The sequence below is a fragment of the Solanum dulcamara genome, chromosome 11 (genome assembly GCF_947179165.1).
Source record: "Solanum dulcamara chromosome 11, daSolDulc1.2, whole genome shotgun sequence".
NCBI lineage: Eukaryota > Viridiplantae > Streptophyta > Magnoliopsida > Solanales > Solanaceae > Solanum > Solanum dulcamara.
The window spans coordinates 63,163,962-63,182,585 of NC_077247.1; the positions used below are offsets into that span (position 1 = coordinate 63,163,962).

At 37.4% G+C, this 18,624-nt stretch overlaps 1 protein-coding gene across 4 annotated transcripts in view; it reads right to left on the reverse strand.

Annotated features, from left to right (window-relative positions):
- The window catches only part of LOC129872012 (transportin MOS14), a 64,632-nt gene that overhangs the window by 16,480 nt on the left and 29,528 nt on the right, over positions 1-18,624 (reverse strand). For all 4 annotated transcript variants that reach the window (XM_055946841.1, XM_055946840.1, XM_055946842.1 and 1 more), the window contains 6 exons: positions 13,438-13,551; positions 13,130-13,209; positions 10,485-10,620; positions 9,533-9,682; positions 8,481-8,566; positions 7,575-7,756 (listed from right to left, as the gene is read on the reverse strand). In XM_055946841.1, the coding sequence (XP_055802816.1) occupies positions 7,575-7,756; positions 8,481-8,566; positions 9,533-9,682; positions 10,485-10,620; positions 13,130-13,209; positions 13,438-13,551 (748 nt within the window). The remainder of the gene's footprint in view (positions 1-7,574; positions 7,757-8,480; positions 8,567-9,532; positions 9,683-10,484; positions 10,621-13,129; positions 13,210-13,437; positions 13,552-18,624) is intronic.

Here is an 18,624-nt window from a genome sequence, read left to right on the forward strand (position 1 = left end):
GTGACCATAATTGAGGCTTGGATGCTGTAAATGAGGTTTAAGGTGAGTAGGAGCCCTCTCTTTTGGTTGCTTTCAGGGCTTAATTGTGTTGTATGTAAACATGGTCCCATTTGTTGTGTCGAGATATGCTTGTATATGCATTTGACTAGCCTTAAATGTACAAGAAACTACACATGTGTGGTAATTGTATCACCAAATATTAATTGTGAAACATGTTGTACTTGTACTTGATAAACTCTATACATGACGAAAGACATTCTTGTACGTGACATAAATGTATCAGTAAGTATCTTGTATTGATTTAGGCTATGGGATGGCGGGGTTAATGGAGTTTTTTCTATTAAATCCAATTATGAAAAGCTTTTGGGCAGCAAGAGTCAATTTTTTCATCTTGCGGTGTGGATTCCAAGGTACCGAGAAAGGTACTTGGCTACATGCGAAAGGGGGGAGGGGGTGATCCGACAACTAAGAATTTGAGGAACAGGAAGATTACATGTGGCAGTTGGTGCTTGATGTGTAAAAAGTTTGTAACAAGACGTGAATCACCTCCTTTTACACTGCCGAATAGCGTCTCGCTTGTGGTTGCAATTACTGTCATGGTTTGGTCTTGAGTGGGTGATGCTAGACATGGTTAAAGAAGAAATGTTTAATCTCTAAGAGAAGGAAGAGAAGACGTAGAGCATGAAATGTTGCTCTACTAGCACTTAAGTGGATCACATGGAGAGAGAAAAAGAGAAAGCTTTGATGGAAAAGAGAAGAATTTACTACACTTGAGGAGTAACTTCTTATCCCTTATTTCCTTTTGGTGTACCCATGATGTTTTTACAGTATAGAATTGTTGTTTATAGAGAACCATACGTTTTTGTAAGGTTTTCTACTTTTTTGGTACAGTCCTTGTATATGGGTGTCTCCATGCCCTCCAATAACAACATTTTATTACCTTATATCATTCTTGAACTAATACACAGACAGATTAGATGCCCATTCGTATGGTCAGGGGCAGAGCCACCTCAGCTTAAGCGATGTCATCCGACTGCTTCATCGGATAATTGTATCAGAACAATATTACACAAAGACCCTATTTATAGACACTATAAAATAATCTTTTTCCAAGTAGGATACTATAAACTATTCTTATTTCTATTCTAAGTAAGATTGTGTACACCTATTCCTATTCTAACATCCCCTCAAGCTGATGCATACAAATCATATGTACCTAACTTGCTGCAAATATAATTAATAAGAGGACCGGTGAGGAACTTGGTGAAGATATCTGAAAGTTGATCACTTGACTTTACAAACTTTGTAATAATATCTTCTGAGAGTATCTTTTCTCTGACAAAGTGACAATCAATCTCAATGTGCTTAGTCCTCTCATGAAACACTGAATTTGATGATGTGATATGAAGGGCTGCTTGATTATCACACACAAGTTTCATATGACCAGTTTCTCCAAATTTTAGTTCTTTCACCAACTATTTGATCCAAACTAGATCACAAGTTGCTACAACCATTGCTCAATATTCTGCTTCTGCACTAAATCGAGCAACCACTCTATTTCTTTCTCTTCCACGACACCAAATTACCTCCTACTAAAAAACAATATCCGGATGTAGAATGTCTATCAGAGGGTGATCCTTTCCAAATAACATCTGTATATGATATGCTCATGGCCAGGATCCTCAAAGAGTAGTCATTTACCAGGAGTTGACTTTATATATCTCATAAACGAATAACTGCATACCAATGAGTGTCACAAGGAGAAGTCATAAACTGACTTACAACATTCACAGGAAAAGAGATATCAAATCTAGTCACTGTGAGATAATTCAACTTTCCAACTAGCCGTCTATACCTTTCAGGATTACTGAGTGGCTCCCCTTGTCCCTAAAGGAGTTTAACATTCAGACCCATAGGAGTGTCAATGGATCTACATTCCATCATTCATGTCTCCTCAAGAATGTCTAAGGCATACTTGCGTTGAGAAATAACAATACCTGATCTACACTAAGCAACCTCAATACCTAGAAAATACTTCAGTCTACCAAGGTGCTGAAAGAGATTTGCTTCAAATTAGTGATAGCATCTTAATCATTGTTGGTGATAACGATATCATCAACGTAAAAAACTAAATAAATACACAGATTTGGTGCAGAATGCCGATAAAAGACAAAGTGATCAGCTCCCTTGATCAAATACAAATAGGGGAATCAATGCCACATCTGTGATCCCAAAAAGAAAAATAAAGGCTCGTCGAACGAGTAAGAAGGCTAGTAGCTAGGAAGTGACCAAGGACGGGTCTCAAAGCCATTCGGTTTACATGGAGTCAAGATTGTGATCCGAGGGCGTAAAGCGAGAAGAAGTTTACTGAACTACTACGAGTCATGCCAAACTACTGAATTACTATGTTGAACTTCCCAAACCAAGCTCGAAGAGACTGTTTAAGACCATTGAGTGACCTATGCAATCGACATACAAGGGTTCTAGACCCCCCCTCAAACACCCAACCAGGTGGTTGCTCTATATAGACTTCTTCCTCAAAATCACCATGCAAAAAAGCATTCTTAATGTCCAACTGATGAAGAAGTCAATGACAAACGGCAGCCATACATAGATAAAGACGGACATATGTTATTTTAGCCACGAGAGTGAAAGTGTCACTACAATCTAGCCCAAATATCTGAGTATACCCTTTGGCAACCAACAGTTGATTTACTAGCAGGAAAGGAAACAAGCTCCCAAGTACCACTTGTATGTAAAGCAGATATATCATCAATCATAGCCTGCTTCCATCCAGAATGAGAAAGTGCTTCACTTGTAGTCTTAGGAATGGAAACAGAGGACAAAGATGATACAAAGGCATAATGTGGTGAGGATTGACGATGATAACTCAAGAAAGTATAATGTGGGTTAGCATTTTGAGTGGATCGTATACCTTTTTGAAGTGCAATCGGTTGGCTAGGAGGAGGCAAGTCCGCAGTAGGAGCAGGGTCCAGTGCATGACATGAATCATTTGGGACTACAACTAGACGCGGACGACGATGATAAGTTAGGAGTGGTGGCACTGCAACTGGAGATGTAGGAGAGACCGTAGATTCCTCAAAAGTCGGTACAGGTAAGACCTGGTATAGGTAAGATCTCAGATACGTTAGGATGATAAAAAGATGTATAGTAAGGTTGAGATTCAAAGAATGTGACATCGGCGGACATAAGGTATCGATGAAGTTCATGTGAATAACAATGATACCTTTTTTGAGCTCGAGAGTAACCAAGAAAGACACATTTGAGGGCAGTGTTATGAAAGGCGATCACCTCGTCGCTAATGGCGAGAGGCAAGGCAAGGCGACCCTTCATCGCCTATTAGCTTTGTGGCGAGGTGATCTTCAAATGGCGAGGCCCTGGCGACAAAGGCAAGAAAGGCGTCGCCTTTAGTATTTTCTTTTAAAAGGGTGACCAATTTAGGGTTTTAAAAGTTAAAAGGTAATTTTAGGCTTTAGTTTTCCAAATTTGCATAGTTGCACTCTTAGACTGCGACTGAGACTCCAACCGGTGGACTCGACAGACTTCTCTGGAAACCAACCAGACTTTTCTAGAGACTCCAAAGTCCAACTTATATGTATTTCTTCTTCTCTTCTAATTTCTTCTTCAGATCTTCCTCTGTTTCTTTTTCTTTCTTTTTCTTCAAACTTCAGAGTTACTTCTACCTCTTTTTTTCTCATTGTTTTGACTTTTGTTCTTTTTTTTCCTAATTCAAGATCTAAACTTTTAGTATGTGCTATCTATTTTCAGTTTTTGAATTGAAATATTTGCTAATATGTTATTGCTATTGTGATTATGATTATTTATATATGCAATTAAATATTTTAATTTTTTGGTATTAATTGGCGCCACATTTCAAAAAGGCGAGCGGTGAGCATTGTGGCGGCAGACCCTTGTCACCTTTCGCCGTCCAAAACACTGTTTGAGGGCACGAGGGGCTAATTTATCTTTCCCTAGGGCTAAGTTCTGGTGCTAAGTTATGAACAAAGCATGTGCTCCCAAAAACACAAGGGGGGATATAGAGCAAAGACGTGACTGAGGAAACAATATGGAATGTGGAACCTGATTCTAAATAGAGGATGGGGGCATTCTATTAATTAAATAACAAGACGCAAGGACTGCATCTCCCCCAAAATGCAACGGAACATGAGATTCAATGAGGAGAGTGCGAGTGGTCTCAATGAGATCCCTGTTCTTCCTTTCTGCTACACCATTTCGTCGAGGGGTGTCTAGACAAGATGTTTGGTGAATAATTCCATGGTGGGTCATAAACTCCTGAAATTGGGAGGATAAGTATTCTAAGGCATTATCACTACGAAAAGTACGAATAGAAACACCAAATTGATTTTGTATTTAAGAAAATAAACTTTTGAATATAGAAAATAACTCAAAACGATATTTCATTAAGAAAAACCAAGTGCATCTTAAATAATCATCAATGAAACTAACAAAATAACGAAATCCTAAGGGTGAATTAACTTTACTAGGACCACAAATATCGGAATGAACTAATGAAAAAATAGACTCTGAATGACCCTCAGTACTACGGGAAAATGTAGCACGAGTGTGTTTCCCAAATTGACATGACTCACAGTCTAAACAAGACAAACTAGACAAACAAGGCATCATCTTTTGCAGCTTGGATAGACTCGGATGTCCCAAACATTTGTGAATTAGGTCTGGAGGATCTGTAATGGTTCATGGTTTGAAGGAATTTGAAGAGGTAAGATAGTAAAGGCCTTGTGATACATGTCTTGTACCAATCGTCTGTCTTGTACTGCAGTCCTGCATGAGAAAAAAATCATCAAAAAAGAATATGCCACAATGTAAGGTACGCGTCAAATGACTAACGGATGTCAAATTAAAAGGAGAGCCAGGGATATAAAGAACAGAGTCTACAGTGACAGAAGATGAGGGTTTGGCTTTTCCAACCCCTTTTGGTTTTGATTGGATCCCATTAGCTAAAGTAATAGCTGGAAGAGAATGTGAATAAAAACAATATCAGACAAAAGTGATTTATTACCAGAGATATGATCAGAAGTGCCTGAGTCCATGACTCATGATCTAAGAGTACTAGATTGTGAAACACAAGCAAAAAAAATTACCCACAACAGAAATATCAGATTGTGCAACTAAAGCTATTTGTGTTGATGTTTGCTTACTTGCTCAATACTGGAGGAACTCATCATATTTTGTATGATCAATATGAGCATTATTGGATGATTGATTAGGCTAAGCCACAGATGCTACTTATGGAGATGTCTTCTTACTTGCACGATTTTGACGGAACTCATTATACTTCTTTAGAGCAATAGGATCATAACTGGGTGGTGGACCATGCAAAATATAGCATATGTCACGAGTGTGACAAAGTTTATGACAATGACTACACTTAGATCAAGGTTTCCCAAAACGCCCTCCTCCTCATCGATTCTCCATAGATTGATATGTTCGTTTTTCTATGGTTTGAGATGCAAGAATAGAGGAGTAAATGGTGGGTGATGAGGCTACTTTGTGACTGGGAGGCGCAGCAAGATGAAGTAGACGAGAGAATAATTCATCATTTGTAGGAACAACAGGACTAGCTAAAATCTAATCACGCACTGAATCATAGTCAGTAGGAAGTCCAGCAAGCGTAAGAACTAGAAACAACGTCTGTCTGTGCTCTTGTAGTTTTTCCACATTCGTAGTAACTGGCATCAACGTTTCAAATTCCTCCATGACAACTTGTACCTGTCCCAAGTAAGGAGACATATCAGATTCTTGTTTCTTTAAGTTGGTCATTCGAGATATCACATTATAGAATTGAGCTATGTCATCAGTGTATAAATCACAAGCATTTTTCCAAACTGAATAACATGTTTGGGATGGGCGAAACAAGGGCATCAACCTGGAATCTATAGATCGCCATAGGAGATACATAATTGAGCATCAACCTTCACCCATTGTGCTTTGACTTTTGCATCTTCCTCACTAGCCTTCCCCTTTTCATCTACCACACAAGCATTATTTGTTAAGCGATCTTGAACACCTTGACCCTTGCACCACAACTCAACCAAAGAAGCCCAAGCTAAATAGTTTGAACTTCCCATTAATGGTTCTGAAGTGATTATCGGGGTTGAACTTCCAATCCCCATATTTTTGGAAACAAATACATCACATCCAAAAGACATACTGTGAAATTTGTCTTGAAAACAACAAGAAGCACTGGATTATAGAGATTTGGTTGTCGGAAAATCTAGATCTCACAAAAACAGCTTGGAATTCGCCGGAACCCTAATTCCGGCAATCGAATCTGATCAAAAACAGCATGAAATTGGTCGAAATGGCTGGATGACCACAACTAAAAAATTGCTCAAAAAAATCGACTGAAACAACCCTCACTCGCAGGCGCGTGATCCAGATCTCGCCGAAAAATTGTCACCTCTTTTCAACGCTTGAGAGCTTGGGGGTTGATATTTTTCGATGGTTCTGGTTAGGGTTTGGTCGCCTGAGCCTTTTGTGTCTCGTGGTGGTGTTGGTTTTCGCACAACACCCACAGAACAAAAGATTACAAAAATCAATCCCAACAGTCACCGAAAATTGACACACGATGACTTGTTTCTACCTTTGGATTTTCTCACCAATGCTCTGATACCATGTGAGAAATATACGAGAAAAATATTATTGAATTGTGTAAGAACAATATTACACAAAGACCCTATTTATAGACACTATAAAACATTCCTTTTCCAAGTAGGATACAATAAACTATTTCTATTTCTATTCCTATTCTAAGTAGGATTGTGTACACCTATTCCCATTCTAACAGCTATGTTATAGACGATGTGTACTGAAAGTACCATAGTCGTAAATATATTAGTTCACATGTGGAACTATGTACTTTTGTATTTCGTACTTGCATGTCGCCTTGGATTAGTTACCATTCACTGAATCTGTAACTCCCTCCTCTTCCTACATTTTACAGATATTGGATTGGGTTACTATTGAATTGATTGACAATTGGTTTTGACATGTCATATGGCGGCATCTGTTGGATAACAATATTTGGATAGTCAGTTGCTTATAGTACTATATCTGAGATATACTTTAAGTTTATTATCGCATTAGGCCTACTAGTTAATACAGGAATTATGGACAGCTCCAGGAATAGGGGAGACTCTGTCTAACTAGTAGAAAAACTTGGGAAGGCCTTGCTTCAGACAAGATCTAGGCGCCAATCATGGCCTCGATTTGGATAATGACAAAATCCATGCATTGTCCTTTTGGTTTTGATTTCTTGTCCATTACTTCGTTATATTATCCTTTAGCATGAACAAATGCCATATTTTCAATGTCCCATATGTAAGCGACAATTTTAGGTACCAATTTCTAAAACCATGTCCAGAAGGTGACAAAATTTACTTGTATAAATATGGAAAAGGAAAAGTTGTAATTGGTAAAGCCTGCCGATCTTGGGGAAAATTTCACCTTCATCAAATAAGCTGAATGCTGGTTTTAGAGAATTTTTTTTAAAAAAATCAGAAAATAAGTACCCGATGACTGAATTGCTTGGGAAAGAGCTCTGCATGCTGCCATAGATAGAATAGCATTTCCAATGTGCTCTGACTGAAAAAGTTTTTCTAACATTTGCCAGAATACTCCTAGCAGCGCTACAAGAGGATCATCCACATCTGCAGAAGACTCTGTTGACAGATGGCTGAATACAGTTCCCAACCTGACCAATCAGCTAAGGCTTTACTTAGAAAGGTATACGAATGGAAAGCAATGACCAGCAAGTAATTCATAGAAGTCCTTTACAGCAAGTTTAGAATCTTCCCAACCTTCATAGAACTAGTGGTATTAGAATCTACGTCCAATACCTTGTTTTAGACAGAATTACAGAACAAAATGGTAGAAAGTATAGCAGCGAATAATACACGCAATCATACACATACTGCAGATAAGATTCTAAAAAAATAAATAGAAAGCAATTGAAGGATTAAGTTGTTATCTTATAGAAGGGTTCTCAACAAAAAATAATTTCATAATATCACTTCTAATATCTTTCTTTGGGATCAGCCATGTGGAGGGGATTGGTTCACTTTTCCAAGTAAATGCTCTGTAAAGACTCAATTTTGCATGAAATGTCTCATACCAGGTTTTGCGCTTTTGGGAAGAAAAAGAAGGTAAATTTTATCACTCCTTTTATAAATAGCATATTACAAGGAAATGCTCAGATCATGTGTTGGTCGAAAGATGGCAGAACATTTCAAAATTGGTATGCGTTGTGCCAATGATAGCCTTGCACTGCAAACTAGAGAGCAGAATAACATAGAACATGATCTTTATGAATGTTACATTTCAATTCCTCTCACAGGAAACGGCATGCAAACCTTAATAAAAAAAATATCTGAACTAATGCAGATGCAAAAAATAATAATGTAGCAATAGATTCAAACCTATGTAAACCTCTTCTTGCGGCATCAGCAAACTGAGAATAAGAAGCAGGATTATGCCTTAAAGAGTGGTCTTGATTTTCATCAATCTGTAACAAAGAAATTCGTTCTCAGTTAAGGTAAAGGCTTAGAGGACAGTTAATAAACAATTTTCAGTACTCGCACATGTGCTTTCAAAATGACCCAATTGTTTTGGTTAAGGTGAATAATTTATAAAAAATGGGGACAAAACCGAATACCAAAATATGGTTCTCTACGAAAGAAACGCAATCCATCTATACACATTGGGGTTTCATGGGTAAACCACAAAAAAAAACCTAGAAACATAAGATTGCTTTGCAATTTCACAGTATCACTATTACTCTTGTAGTTTCTTGTTTCTTTGATTTCTATTACTATTTATTGTTCTTTATACTTTGATTATCGTAATAGTTTGTTGTAGTTACTGTTCCTTTTAAGATTGCTTTGCCTTCCTGTGTTTAGTATCATTCCTTGGTTTCTTCACTCCTCTTGTTTTATTAAGCCACGGGTCTATCGGAAACAACCTCTCTACCTCCCAAGATAGGGGTAAGGTCGGCGTACACACTACCCCTTCCCCTATACCCCACTTGTGGGATTACACTGGGTATGTTATTTTTGTTGTACTTTATAAAAATATGAAATTCATTTTATAATAAAATATTAAGCTGATAATTAGTCTATACGTGGCACTCACAGCAATAAGACAACTTTAGGTGGTATTGAGACAAGGAGACCTATGTTACTTGGACTCTCCAATAATGTTGCCGCACCTGAGTCGGATACTATAAAAATACACTATTTGAAGTATCCGACACGCACCCATTGCTATTTTTGAAGAATAGCAAACATAGAAGGAGACTACGTAGCACAACTAAAACACGATTATTTAATATGAAATATGGAAAGAACTTCAAAACAATATGGGGAAAAAGAGAGATACAACACTCTTTATAGAACCACAATATAGTTAGTTATATACTGTTATAAGTTCATGACAGGACAGAGATACAAGAAAAGTAAGAAGATGAACTTACTAGTTTGCCAATAGCTTCATAGCAAGGCGAGACCAACCTAGCTATCAAATTATTCTTCAGCTCCTTGTTAGGAAGGGAACCAAGTATCAAAGTAATCGCACTGACTACTTTTTCTTCATCCTCTAGAGGCAAATGCCTTTCATCAAAACTCTAAGAAAAATATGTCAAATACAAGGAATAAGATAAACAACAACAATTACACTTTAATTATCACTTCAGTAAACGATAAACCAAATTTACCGATCCAAGAAATGAGAAATATCTATACGAATTATTAAAAGGTAAACAAGACAGTGCAACTGAATCGTTATGTTTATCAACTTTTTGTACTAACATACCCCTCAATCACCCCAACTATCAAGACAAAGAAAAAGATCGATAAGGTCATAATATTGAAATGGATAGCTATATTTTCAACTCCACTCACTCTCTAAATCAACTATTGTATGCTTTTTTCTTTCCAATTTAATTTTCATTGAATTTCAATAAACTATGAACATGTACAAGTGTGTGACATCCAGTCAATAATATTGGAACTTCATTTCAAACCATTGTCTTACTAACAAAAACTGTTTTTTACCAGAAAATGATACTGCAATACAAAATTACTTGAACAAAGACCAAGGACCTTCAAGTAGAAAGATTTTGAGACAACATACAGTTTATAGGACAAACCTCTTCAATCCAAAGTAAGATCTCACTCTCTATATCAACTATCGTATGCTTTTTTCTTTCCAATTTTAATTTTCATTGAATTTCAATAAACTATGAACATGTACAAGTACATGACATCCAGTCAATAATATTGGAACTTCATTTCAAACCATTGTCTTACTAACTAAAAACTGTTTTTTTACCAGAAACTGATACTGCAATACAAAATTACTTGAACAAAGACCAAGGACCTTCAAGTAGAAATATTTTGAGACACCATACAGTTTATAGGACAAACCTCTCCAATCCAAAGTAAGATCTCCAAACTTGAATGTTCATACATAGGGGTAGCGGCATCTTCACATAACTTGAGCAAAGCACTGGCACAAGCTGCTGAACATAAGGGTTCTGAGATGCACGTTGCAAGAAATAATCTGAAAATAACATATAAGATCATCACTACAACATCAACAGGAGATGCTCATGGACAAAAACAAGGGGGGAAAAGAGGTATATGGTTGATAATGGTAAAAAAAAAATTGCTTTCACCATCACAAATGGACAGAAAAACTTTGCAGAAGAAATGGGTCACGAGGATTGTCTGAGGTAGAGTACGAGGAGAAGAGGGCAATTCATGGTACTATACAAACAACTGTAGAAAAAGTATGTCGTGAAAAACAGGATGTAGGGAATCGATTTTAACCAAATCGGAGCCATGGAATGAGGATGTGGAGCAGGAGCTCTCAAAAGAGGAAGATTGGAACCAGGCTAGACGAATGCTGTGGGAACAAAGTCCCAGACCCATTCGGTGAAGCTTTTTTCTAGCAGTGTAGGAGCACAGTAAAGACAAATTACATAGTACTCACTCCATTCATTTTATATCCCTTGAAAAGTTGATAAGAGCAACAATATCATTTTATATTGCAGTTGTAACAAAGAAAGAAGGGGCTATTCCATTAGAAAATTTGACCCGTAAGTTCCGTTGAAAATCACAAAAAATAATGTAGTTTTATAGTATAATGTCTCCAAATTCATCAAGTACAAAATAGTATCCTCATAATTGTAGAATATTTTATATGACATTCTAGGATATTCTCTAATTAAATGTACAAATATATTTAGATACCTTTATACGAGTAGATAATAACTGCTTACCATATTGTAAGTAGAGAATAGCTACTTTATCTTAATATACGAGATTAAGTACATAAAAAGCTTATGTTCAGTAATGTCAAAATCAAGTTTTAATACATCTCTGTTGTTAAGTCTTTTATTTCATTACATGGTATCAGCGCATTGGGATCTTTGTAGAGACTCAAATAAAGCTAACCTACTAGCAGGCAGCCTTGCACTCCTGTAAGTCGGATGAATTCTTTTTTCTTTCGAGCATCTGGAACTACTACTTTTTCCCACTACCAGCACAACTCCCGCTTCCATGAGCGGGCATCTCTCTCTCTCTCTCAAGTAGGAGTGTTCGAGAAAAAAAAACAAATTGAAAAATCAAATCATGCTGACTCAGTATAGAGTTCTCTATACTCCTTTTTGCTTAACCCTTTATTTCTAGCTATGTCTTCTTTTGGATTATAGCTAGTTAGAATAGGTCATAGTGAATTTTCTTTTCTTACTTTTGTAAGGGGAGAGTCTCCCTTATTTACGTTACCTAGACAATTTGAATCGAGAGGAGTCCTCTCTTTTAGGTGCATAGTATCTAGGTTTACACTTTCATAATACTGGGGATGAGTCGACTGACCTTAGTAGGTGAGTCGACTTATGAACCACCTAGGATCGGAGGTCAGGTCTATGTCCCTCTCCTTGCATTTTGGTTGTTTTTTATTTATGTTATGGCCTGGGGGTGTTGCTCAACCCCTGAACCCCCCCCCCCCCCAGGGTCGTTAAAATAAAAAAAAATCATACTGACTTAAAAATATTTTTTCTTAGACATATTAGAGATCCTTGCTTATAACATAATATTTAATGACTATTATAGAGGATAGATTTATGCTTATTTAAAGGCTTGATTCTAACGTGTATGCCACTTTCTTAGCATGTGTTGTTTAAACACTTCAATCTCTTCATTTTCAATTTCACAAGACAAGTTTTATTAAGGTCGTGTACTTTTTCCCAACTTTGAGATATTGTTTTACAGACTCCAAGCCACTCTTTGGAGGCTAAATGCCTTTCATATCTTTTTAGTTAGAACACTCCTTTCCTTGTAAATGATGTTGTCTCCCTCCTAGATTTCATCAGTTCACTTAATCCAGCTTAACCCATATACCTTTTGTTACTTTGGTTAGCTTCCTGGGCTGAGTTCTGTAACAATGCATTGGAGCCAACATTTACCTGTTTTTGTAACTATGCATCTTCTTGAAGCAAACAATAAAACACCTTATTTCATAAAAAAAAAGGGTCCTACCAAAAACTATAGCTGAAGTTTCAAAATTACCCCGACTATTATTAGTTTTAAGGCATAACACATAAATAAACGCCTTAACTCATTGTAAAATGCTACCAAAAACAATAGCTGACGTTTTAAAGCTACCCTGACAAATGGTTTTAAGGCATAACAGATAGATACACACTTTAACTTGGCCTCAACTGGCAAGTAAACACCCCAACTTTGATAATGTACATCTAGACACCTCAACTTGGTTTAAGTTGGCCCATAACATGGGCATTTCGCGAGTGTTTACGAGGCCAACTTAAACCAAGTTGAGGTGTCTAGATGTGTATTCTCAAAGTTGGGGTGTTTACTTGACAATTGAGGCCAAGTTAAGTTGTCTATCTCTGCAATAGAGCTATACAAAAAGGTTTGAAACCAACGCCTACAGCTTAAAAATACATCAGAAACAAAAACAAAGCCTAAACTGATAAGACATGGCCTGTTTCAGCACTGTATCTTCAGTTTCTATTTTATTTGAAAGAATATGGAAAGAGAATTCTTACAGTAAAGTTCTGGCATTAGTTTGACAAGAAGATATCCACTTCGAATAGGAAGCAACAACCTCTGCAGCTGATTTATATACCTGGAACAGCAGCAAAAGAAATGGAACATAATTAAAGAAAGGAGGTCAATCAAAAAGTACAAAATATTGTATAACTCAAACCTACTGAAGCAAATAGTTAGTCCAGAATCACTGTCTATAAAATTTTCAGTATGTTTCTCTTTCTTCCTAACAACTTCATCTATTCTCACATCCCCCTTTTGCGACAAGGATAAGCGAAACAAAAAAATCCAGTAAGATAATACATACAAGTCTCATGAAGCCCTTAGCATCATCCTGTGGCCTACTAGATAAAATTGTCACCAAGTGAATAACAAATGAGAAATCAATGTCTTGGGCCTCCGTGATAATAACTTCAGCTATCTGAAAAAGAAAAGAAATAACACAGTGAACTTCCTAGCATAATCAAGTTTGTGTCATTTTCATAAATGAACTGTAGGCAAAACATAATCAGTCAAGTGATCATTAACAGAGAAACAACATGATTTGAGCATGCAAATCACTGTGAAGCCAAAGAAGAGTGCAGAAAGAGTGACACACTAATGTCAAATTACCTTCTCTTTTATAATCAAATCATGCAGCACAAATCACATGTGAAGCCAAAGAAGAGCGCAGAAAGCATGATAGACTACTGTCAAATTACCTGCTCTTTTATAATCAAATCATGCAGCACAGTTAAAGAGGAATGCTGAAAACAGCAACAACAACAACAACAACATACCAGTGAAATCCCACAAGTGGGAAGGGTCTATTGTATGCAGTCTTACCTTCAGCAAGACCTTGAAAAAAGATCTCCACAGAAAATACAAGTACATGATCACAAACTACAGCTCAAAATCATGTATGTACTCCAACAAAACAAACGAATGTAAAGAAGTATTTGCTTAGAGACATCTTAAGGAAGCAATGTGATCACACAAGAGCATACAATGGAAGGAGTGATTTCAATCACTTACTATTACATCGTAAGATTGTTCAATGCAGGGGAATTTAATAGTTGGGAGCCTGGCGCAGACAAAGATCTGATGTGGAGCAGGAGTGAAGAGAGTTGGGCAGAGCATCTCAAGAAAATAGTGATTGTTCAGATTTGTATATCTCTAATTTTTAGAAACATTAAAATAATAAATATATAATTAATTTATTTTTATGATGGTGGTGCCCTGCCAACTTGCGCATACCTAGTGTTGTAAGGACCCCTCCGACGTTACGGGTAAACCAAGCGAGAAAAAATTGGGTAAGAAAATATTTGGGATAGTTTCTTGAAAAATTTCAGGCTAGGTCAGTCTGAAACGGAATCTGAGTAAGGTGAGGTATAGTGAAAATGGGGTGATATGTCCAAGCGTAGATCGTGTAATCTAATAGCTAAGACACTAAGGAGTCTGTAGGACTTTTTGGAATTGAATTCGGGTAAGTAGAACTCCTAATATCGGACTTGGTGTGAATGGGTTAGTTTGGAACAACAAAGTTCGAAGGTGTGTTGAGAAATAGGGACTTTTGGGGAGAATGTTGAGTTTCTATCTTGTACAATCCGCTATAGCGGATGTCATGCCGCTATAGAGGGGAAATTAATTCCTGCTATAGCAAGTGGTCCCACTATGGCAGAGCCGCTAGAGCAGGTTTGGGCCGCTATAGCAAGGTAAGTCGGGTTTTAGAGCAGAAAAGTCCCATAAACCAATCATTATTTGGTTATCTAGTTTTGGGGAACTGCAAAGGCAACCTAGGGCATTTTTCATCTCATTTCCATCGTTCTCTTCGTTAAAGGTAAGTTAATTACTCTCCTAATTTAGTAATTTGATTCTTGAGCCTTAGAATCTATAGTAGTAATCTTAGGGGAGGTTTTGACTCGAATTAATGGTGGGAAAGCCCTAATTTGGGTGGAATAATCATGAAACTGGCATGGGGTTGGGATTAATTAATCCAAATATTTTTAGTCCTTCGCTCATTGATTTATTGTATTTGAATTATTATTTTAGATCGAGAACATGCGAAAGCTTCACAAAAGGAGCCAGAAGTTCATGTCCAGAGTTCTTCAGCAATTGTTTGGCGTCCGGGTAGGCTAGGCTTAACCTAGTAGTTATAGACTTGTTCCCATTGCATATTATATTGTAAATTGACGAGAGACATCATGGCTAGGCCTTCGGTACGGTATCTAGATGGTTAAAGATTGTTGTTTATTGTTGTTAAGGCGGGAAAAGATAATGACTAAAGGGTGATTCTATAGTTCTTGATTGTTAACCTTGAGTTTTCTTGTCGAGGTGGTTTGGTGGTAATTGTAAAAGTAAGTGTTAGGAAATTGCTAGGTCATAGCCATTTTTGGGACTTGTTGTAATCAAGGGAAACAGAATGAACATGAACAATATTAACTCATGGGCCCAGAAACGAATGTGTGTTCATAATGGGATCCAGTATTGGGCTATTGATATATATGTGTCTATATGTCTGTGTGAGTTCATGTTAACTATTCCATGTGAAATACTTGTGCAATACATGTGGGGAAAACATAAGGGATTAATATGAAATGACATCATGTTGATAACCTCAGGCAATGAACCTGTTTTATTTACTGGTGGTTTCAAGTGTGATTGTTCATTGTGATTTGATTATGCATGTTGTTTGTGATTGCATGGTTGGCACGGATACCACGCCTGGTACAGGATATCCCCATGGTTGTCTCAAATACCACGCCTAATATATTATACTGACGGTTAGCATGGGTACTACACATGTACGGGATATCCATATATGGTTGGCTTGAGTACCACGTCGGTACACTAATAGTTTGTGTATGGATTCCATGAGAGAACCGAGTTGATTTGTTGTGTTGTGGTTGTTCATGGTTATTGTGCATATCAACTCAGAGTAAGGACTGGGAGTCTGGGCGTACAAGATATTATTGGTTGGCTCGGATACCACACTGGTACAGGATAGCTTATATGTGTGTTGGTTCCTTGAGTGGACTAGGTATATGTTAATGTGATAATGTGGGACATTTTCATGCAAAGGTTAATTCAGGATGGGTGACTGGAGTCTTGGTTATATTCTAACTGTGGCTATGATTACATGTTGGTCCATGAGTGGCCGAATTGCTTTGTTTAAATGTTGGGATGGTTCTTAGGTAGACCGGGATTGCATGTTAAACACCGTAGACTATGTCTTAGTGGATCCTTGAGTGGTTCGGGTTACTTGAAGGATGAGTGGGACTCATGTATGTGAGTGTAATGGTCTGTTCATGTCTCATGTGATGCTTAGGTCAGGGCTAGGCTTGGAAAACCTTAATGTACAAAGGGTAGGCTTGGGAATCCTTAGAGTGTATGAAGGGTTGAGCTTTGGAAGCCTTAGTGGGTAGAAAGGGATAGGCTTGGAAAGCCTTAGTGTGTATAAAGAGGTTAGGCTTGGGAAGCCTTAGTATGTATAAGAGGTTAGGCTTGGGAAACCTTAGTGTGTATAAAGGGTTGGGCTTGGAAAGCCTTAGTATGTATAAAGGGTTAGGCTTAGGAAGCCTTAGTATGTATAAAGGGTTAGGCTTGGAAAGCGTTAGTGTGGGTTAGGCTTGGGAAGCCTTAATGTGTATAAAGGGTTAGGCTTAGGAAGCCTTAGTGTGTCTGAAGGGTAGGCTTGGGAAAGCCTTAGCATGAAAAGAGAGTGGAATGATAAATGGTAGAGTTGGCAGCGGAGCGAGGTAGAACGCTAGGATCAAAGTGTACTAGTTATGGGTATTATACCTGCGATGGAAAGAGCATAGGGATAGAAATTTGGGTGGTGCATTTTCTTATTGCATGTTTTCTTCCGCATATCTACTTTATATTATGTAAGTGGTTAGGGTTGACTGATGATATCTACCAGTACGTGTTGTTTGTATTGATACTACTCTTGTTATGCCACTTGACATAGTCTAGTTGCAGAGTCAGTGATGTTTTTTAGGTGAAGACGTTAATGATCTCCAACAACTTTTACTTCTCTCTGCCTATGGTGAAAGTTGTGTCTACTTTATTTATATTTATTTCTTGAGAGGTTTTCTTGGTATTTTCAAAAAGATTTTTATTGAATTTTCTCAGTGTTTTATATGGAAAGATTAAGTTGATCTCTTTTCTTTATTGTTATAAAAGTGAATCATGGTGCTTTCATTTATTCTGCATGACCTGTTTTTAAAAATGGGTGGAAGGGTTCTCCTATCTAGATGTTAGAGTAGGTGCCTGCACTGACCAGTGGGTTGGGTCGTAACAAGCGTGCTCTGTATTAGTTTCACAAAATGAAAGAATGTATAAATAAGATTTTGAAGTGATTCCAACAATGACAAAGTACTGAACACAAAATTAGTTTCAAAAATAAGAAAAAGGTTTGTTAAGTATCTTATGGAATTGAAGTTACAAGGCGCAAGAAACGTACCTTCTCATTTAAGAGGAATAATGACCTGATTTATTGGTTGAAATAGAAAAGTGAGGTGATAAGCCAAGCCTTGCCTTGCACTAGTGACGACCAACTTACAAATTATGGCAGAGGGAGTTCATTGTTTAAAGATCTTGAGATGCACAGGAGATTAGCTGGGAAATTAAAACCATCTTACATAATGTGACTTTACACTGCTTACTTGGGCAGTGTAGTCTGAAAATTCATGTCTACTCCAACTAGTAATCATTGAGAGAATTTGGGCCAAATCTTGTGTCACTTCGAAGGAACACCTGCCGCAGTCTGTTCTATAGAAACCACTTGAGTGTTCTAGATGCAGATCGGAGGGGATCTAAAGCTTTCCGGAGAACAAGAGGATTCAGGTCTTGTTGGAGATAATTCGGTGTAGTATAAAAAGTAAAAAGTAGTGGTAGTCCCCTGATCTAGCGTTGAATCAAAGTAATGAGCTATGTCACAATACATGTGCGAAGTAATGTAGATATGCAGTTGATAGATGAGGTTAGTCTTAAGACAGCTCTGCTAAGTTGTAGTGTGATAATGGTGATGCTCCCTATATTGCTTCTAATTTGGCCCATCACAAGTAGGAGTAAGGCTGCTACACACCACCTCCCCAGACTCCACTTGTGGGATTTCACTAGGTATGTTGTTGTTTAAGAAAAGATATAACAGAAGATTATCTCGATGAAACATATCATGACAGGGGAACAGTTAGGTGATGTCTTCACACAAGTCCTGCATGGAGCTCTAGTTAACTATGTATATAACAAATTGGACATGATTAACATCTAAGCTCCAACCTGACACTGTTGTGAAAAGTCAATCAATATGTATTTTGCAGTGCTAATAAAGCTATCATAATTGTAGGTACTTGTATTGCTGGAGAGATCCCAGGGACTTGTCTCTTATTAGTTAAGAGATTTATTACGAAGAGCGCATACATAATCTTCCACTTTACAAATGTGTGAAACATAATCACCTTTAATGGCATATTCTATAAACTAGAGGTGAATATTGTGTTACACAAATTGA